This window comes from Haliotis rubra, unplaced genomic scaffold (genome assembly GCF_003918875.1).
Source record: "Haliotis rubra isolate DU_JTF1 unplaced genomic scaffold, ASM391887v1 Scf1124, whole genome shotgun sequence".
NCBI lineage: Eukaryota > Metazoa > Mollusca > Gastropoda > Lepetellida > Haliotidae > Haliotis > Haliotis rubra.
In genome coordinates, this window is record NW_025765031.1 from 256,052 (window position 1) to 262,051 (window position 6,000).

A 6,000-nucleotide genomic window follows, 5' to 3' on the forward strand; every position below is an offset into this window, starting at 1 on the left:
GTTATGTTTGTAACACCAGGACACGCTACATTTAACGTTGACAGCTCTGTTCAACTCGTCCTATAACTCAATCTGGCAATGGATACAGGCAGACCTCCAAGAAACAGGGTCGTAGAGCATCACTGTTCTTTAAAATACAAGTTGATGCTTTGGCTCGTCGAGAAACAATCACTAGTGCTACAACTGATGAAAATAGAATGTATTTCCACCTATTTCACCCATTAAAATAATTATCTTGCTAATGCAAATATATGAATAAATCTACATAATACACGATTCAATAAATAACTCATTGAACAAACAAGGTATTCAATATTTCAGCAAAATAAAAAATAAAAATAAAAATATAAACGTTCAACCCGTTACGTAATTGGTGTGAGAGGTTGGAATATCACTGTAATAGTCGGGTAGTAAGTTGACATACACAATAGACAGTACATACAATCCGAACGTTAGACTAAGGGCTTAGTCTCTGAATATATATAATTTTGATAGTAAACAAACAAGCCCATTTATATTGAAAAGGAGCCCTAGGGAGACCAGAGATTCAGAACCTGAGGAAATCTAGACTTGCTTTATTTAGGGCTTTAGCACTGCAGAGAGGGCTAGGCAGTAGGGAAATTAATGTGGTTCAGGGACTGTGAGACAGACTATCCGGACGCTGTGAAATTTACGTTCTATACCCTTTGCATATATGTTTCAGAATCATCCTATGTTCGGTTATTACAGAATTTCAACATCATCTTAAATAATAAGATAAAACAAAATAAAAATATTATAACATAAGCTTAAATCCATAGAAAGTCAAACCAACTGTTCGTCTTTAAAGGGAGACAATATTATACAACTAGACCGTACATATGTTCACCGACACTATGAGTAATAGAATGACGACCCTGACACACATTTGAGAAGGGGTACGGTGTTAACAGATGTTCCCATCGACACCTTCGATACTAGGATGTTGCAGGAATTGCACTCAATTATTTAACATCATAAACAAACAAAATTGTGCACGTAATTAATCTATCCGTCTTTCATCAAGGTACAAGCCATAGTTTAAGAGAGAAGAAACCCGCCCCTTCATTTCCACGCAGTTCCCGCCTTGCAGGTGTACCGGTAAATACCGTTATTACTCACTGTGTATATAGTGATACGAACTTTCAGCCAGACAGGTTTCTAACAACCGCAGTTCTGTCGACACACGAAAAGGTAATTATAAGATGCAAAATCTGTGTAGCATGTGGAAAAACAGAGGGCGAAATGCACCAGCGTTACATGATATGGCGTAGCGCCGTGGAGGCAGCAGTGTTTCAAGTCAAGCCAGGTACAGTACAGATATGCAGGCATGAATGGGTAGAGCCCGGATGTTCTCCCGAGACCTTCATTCTAGCGTTATCTCAGTCTGTTCGTGAACATGCATGTATGTGAGAACAATGCATTACATACGCCACATCTGGTTTGTAATACACTCGGGCAAGTGAGTGGCCCACTCGCCCCATGCGCCGTAAGTCCGTGAGGAGAGTTGCGTTCTTTAGGCACATATTATACCTGTGGTTCGAATCCTTGATATGATTCTAGGGTGTCTCAGCACCATACCGTGTCCGCCACGGAAATGGCAAAGATGTGTTCTAGCTTATGAATAGATAATGAATAGAGCGTTTCCTCCCTCCCCTTCTCACTCTCCACATGAATCATGTACTGCAGTATATCATAAAATACCAGGCACTAAACACATGTATCGTAATGTGCGTTGCAGTATATCACAAGGAACATGGCTGCTAAACACGAATAATGTAAAATTTGTTGCAGTATTTAATAAAGATATCTTTATTTCACAGAAAACACGTTTTACAGAAAAGAAAGTTCATAGTAAAAAAAAAAACACAATGAAAACGAGCCTTGAGACTTTCTTCATTTTCAGAAGCTGTGGAAATCTAGACTTGCCACATTTTCTAGACTTGAGAGTGCCTTCTTGGATATATTTGCTTCAGGGTTTGTATGACAGACTACTACTACAGTTGTACTGCGGTATGTCATTAGTAGCCTTGCTCCAAGGCTGTACAGAATGCTGAGCTCATCGATGTATAGTAATTCTATCCTTCGAAGAGGCAAGTCTAGAAAAGCGGACAGTTCAAGGACCCCAGTCTTTTAGAAATTATCATTTAAGCTCTTAATTTTACCTTAGAGACATGCGCAAGTCTATGTCATAAGGAACCCAGCGGCTTATTAACACACGCATATCCCACCATGTACTGCGGAATATCATAAATAACCTGACTGTTACACGAAAAGCGTAACATGCACTGCAGCATATAATAAGGAACCCGGCTGCTAAGCACGTAATGGATGCACGTATAATGGATGTACTGCAGTATATCATAAGGAGCCTGAGCCAGCTAAACACGTATATCGCAACATGAACTGCAGGATATCATAAGGAGCCTGGCAGCTAAACACGTATATCGTAACATGAACTGCAGTATATCATAAGGAGCCTGGCAGCTAAATACGTAAGGAGCCTGGCAACTAAACACGTATATCGCAACATGAACTGTAGTATGTCATAAGGAGCCTGGGCAGCTAAACACGTATATCGTAACATGAACTGCAGTATATCATAAGGAGCCTGGCAGCTAAACACGTATATCGTAACATGAACTGCAGTATATCATAAGGAGCCTGGCAGCTAAACACGTATATCGTAACATGAACTGCAGTATATCATAAGGAGCCTGGTGGGGCTAAACCAGTATATCGCTATGAACTGCAGTATATCATAAGGAGTGGCAGCTAAACACGTATATCGTAACATGAACTGCAGTATATCATAAGGAGCCTGGCAGCTAAACACGTATATCGTAACATGAACTGCAGGATAGGTGAATGGGTCGTTGTCGACACGGGTACTACAGATGTGTACCCCAGGTACGTTTCTGTTTACAGAAGTTTATATAAGAGCATACACAGTATAACGAATATTTCACGGTGCACAACGTACACCACTCGCAATCAGCTGAACGGGAATAACTACATACGGTTTCGGTTTTGGGTTGCGGAATATGGACTCGTCCGTCGTTTAGGTACCGGGTACGTTTCTGTAGTTTGTCTTAGTTTAGGGTACATGTCTGTATACAGAAACGTACCTGGGGTACATATCTGTAGTACCTGTGCCGACAATGACCCCTTCAGCCGCAGTATATCATAAGGAGCCTGGTGGAGCAACCAGTATATCGTGACATGAACTACAGGATACCTAAGGAGGTTTGCTGGTCAACTGGTGTATAGCAATACCGAACGCAGTATATCATAAGAAACGGCTAAACACGTTTATTGCGACATGAATTATATCATAAGGTTCCTCGTTGTGTTTAGGTAAAAACACAACACGTGACGGTGCGTGCTCTACACTACTTCAACTCACGTGGTTCCTGGCACAAATATCACATGGGGAGATTGGAACAAGTGTACTTGTACATTGCTTCCAAACCCTCTCCTCTTGAATACAAACCCTAAAAAATATGGGTGTGGCACAAGAAGGAGGCTGTATATTAAGTGATTGTAAATTTAAACCGAAACGATCGTATATTCAAAGACAAATCAGCGCCATAGAAGTATCGGTTTACAAATACAATTTAACGGAAAAATATTAGCCAGTAAATTTAATCGCCAGTTTATCCAATTTCCAACTGTGACAGATTACACGTGTAACCCAGGGGTAGCGGTCATAAGAATGAATCTCCATCACCCCCAAAGCGCGTGTTCAGCCTCACTGCCAGATGCAGGCATGGAGCAATGGCCAAGGACAAGGAACGGAAACTTACTTGTAGCAGGAAACACCAGACTGCTGAACGCCAACATGACAAATGAAACACACTGTGTAAAATCCATTCTGAAAATTAATCCAATATTCTCTTGAAATAATCCTTCAGACAGATGCTTTCGCAAACTTGGGTTTCGTTTGAAAGCCTTCAATGCTTGCAACGGAACCGCGCGAATGGGCGGGTTTGTGTTTTGCCGGTGGTGTGTACGTAGAGATTCCTTCAGCAGGGCCCGGTACAGGTGATAACGTGCGTCGTTGGACCTGTTATCGATGTACACGTTTGCTGATTATGACGTTATTGTTGTTCATGTAAGCTTTACTGTAAACATCGTTTGTGCAACTATGTTGAATCACTATTGTCATTAGCCATTTTGTTGTGATAGTTTATCATGATTATTGTCATCATTATCGTCCTTGTTGATCTTATCAATATTTTACCCGTCATTGTTATCCTTACATTGACATTGACATACATGTTACTCTAGGTGCAGGGTCTCGAAGTGCATGACGGAATATGTGATGGGGCTGACAGTCTGCCGGACAGCGTAATTCTTTAGGGCGGTGGGTAGCCTAGTGGTTAAAGCGTTCGCCCGTCACGTTCGAAGATCCGGGTTCGATTCCCACATGGGTACAATGTAAATGAAGTCTATTCTGGTTTCTATTGACTACACAGAGTGTAAGCCTACTAGGGCTTTAGAAGTAGTGGATACTGAAGAATTCGCGTGATAATGGATAAAGCATCTGCCTCCTTCCCCCTCTCGCATTCTCTCCTCCCTCCCTCTTTCTCCCACTCTCTCTCCACTCTGATGAGCCTCTCCTCTATCCCTCCATCCTACCCTCTCTGTCCCACTCTCTCTATCCCCTCTCTCTCTCCCTGCCTCTCTCCCGTATCTCTCTCTCTCTCTCTCTCTCTCTCTCTGTCCGCTTTGAGCTCTGAGGCACCACCAGTTTCTGTAAACTGCATTATACACCTATCTGATATTTGCTATTAATTTCACAAAAAGAGACATTGGAGATGACACGAGACAGTAATTACAAAAGTCTGGCCCGTATGATGCATGTGTTTTTACTTCGCCCCTTAAGTGTGCACTTCAGAACGGTGTTAAAAACAACAATGCTTACGAGGTATTAACATTTTTCAAGCATTGCCTCGAAGTGCTTCAAGAATAAAAGATCTCTTTGTTGATCTCGATGAACAAAGCCATAACGTTTCCAGAGCGATGGGAGCGAAAATCATATTTGCAATATTCCAACAATATCACAGCGGGGACACCAGACATGGGCTTCCCACATTGTACCCATTCGATTGCCGCAGCTCTAAGGTTTGTTCTTTGTTCTTGGTTCCATGTACATTCGTTTTGTGTGTTTTAAATAACATAATATATTTCCTGTATATCCAGACTGCATGCGTGTTGTAAGAGGCGACTAACTGGATTCGGTCAGTCTCGCTGACTTGTTATACATACGTCATCGCATCCCAATTGTCACTCGATGGATGCTCATGCTGTTGATACAGGATTGTCTGGTCCAGACTTTATTAATAACATACTGCCTCCATATAGCTGGAATTGTGTAACTGCGGCGCCAAACAACGACCAAACTAAAACGCTCCAGACTGCAGAACGTAATATGTTCCCCGATCCGAGAACAAAACACCTCTTATCACGTGGGGCGATGGAGATGCGGCAGAAGCGAGATCTCATCCCTGTCTCTCCGGGCTGGAAGTATTGTCGCCGAGCATAAAAATACCACCGTGTCCCTGGAATGTTCCTGATGGGCATCTGGCCTGGGGAGGGGGTTAGACAGGGGGAAGGGGTTACCATGTAATGTAACACTCCTGCCCCGTCGAGGACGCTGTGGAAACAATGCTCCATGACTGATAACGTTTTATCGTGTTATCTCGGGCTGGTCCTGAAATGTTGTGCTCAGGAAGCTTCTTTAAGAATGGGTGAGTGAGTGAGTTTGGTTTACGCCGCTTTTAGCAATATTCCAGCAACATCACGACGGGGGACACCAGAAATGGGCTTCACACATTGTACCCATGTGGGAATCGAACGCGGGTCTTCGTCGTGACGAGCCAACGCTTTAACCACTAGGCTACCCCATCGTCCCTACAGAAATGGGCTTCACACATTGCAACCATCTGTGGAATCGAACGCGGCTCTTAGATCTGTTGA

General features: G+C 42.6%; 1 protein-coding gene across 1 annotated transcript in view; it reads right to left on the minus strand.

Moving 5' to 3' along the window:
* Positions 1–3,948, minus strand: part of LOC124290469 (opioid-binding protein/cell adhesion molecule homolog) — a 42,644-nt gene extending 38,696 nt beyond the window's left edge. The window contains exon 1 of the mRNA XM_046727174.1: positions 3,825–3,948. Within this exon, the coding sequence (XP_046583130.1) occupies positions 3,825–3,891 (67 nt within the window). The 5' untranslated portion in view covers positions 3,892–3,948. The remainder of the gene's footprint in view (positions 1–3,824) is intronic.
* Positions 3,949–6,000: the final 2,052 nt, after the last annotated feature.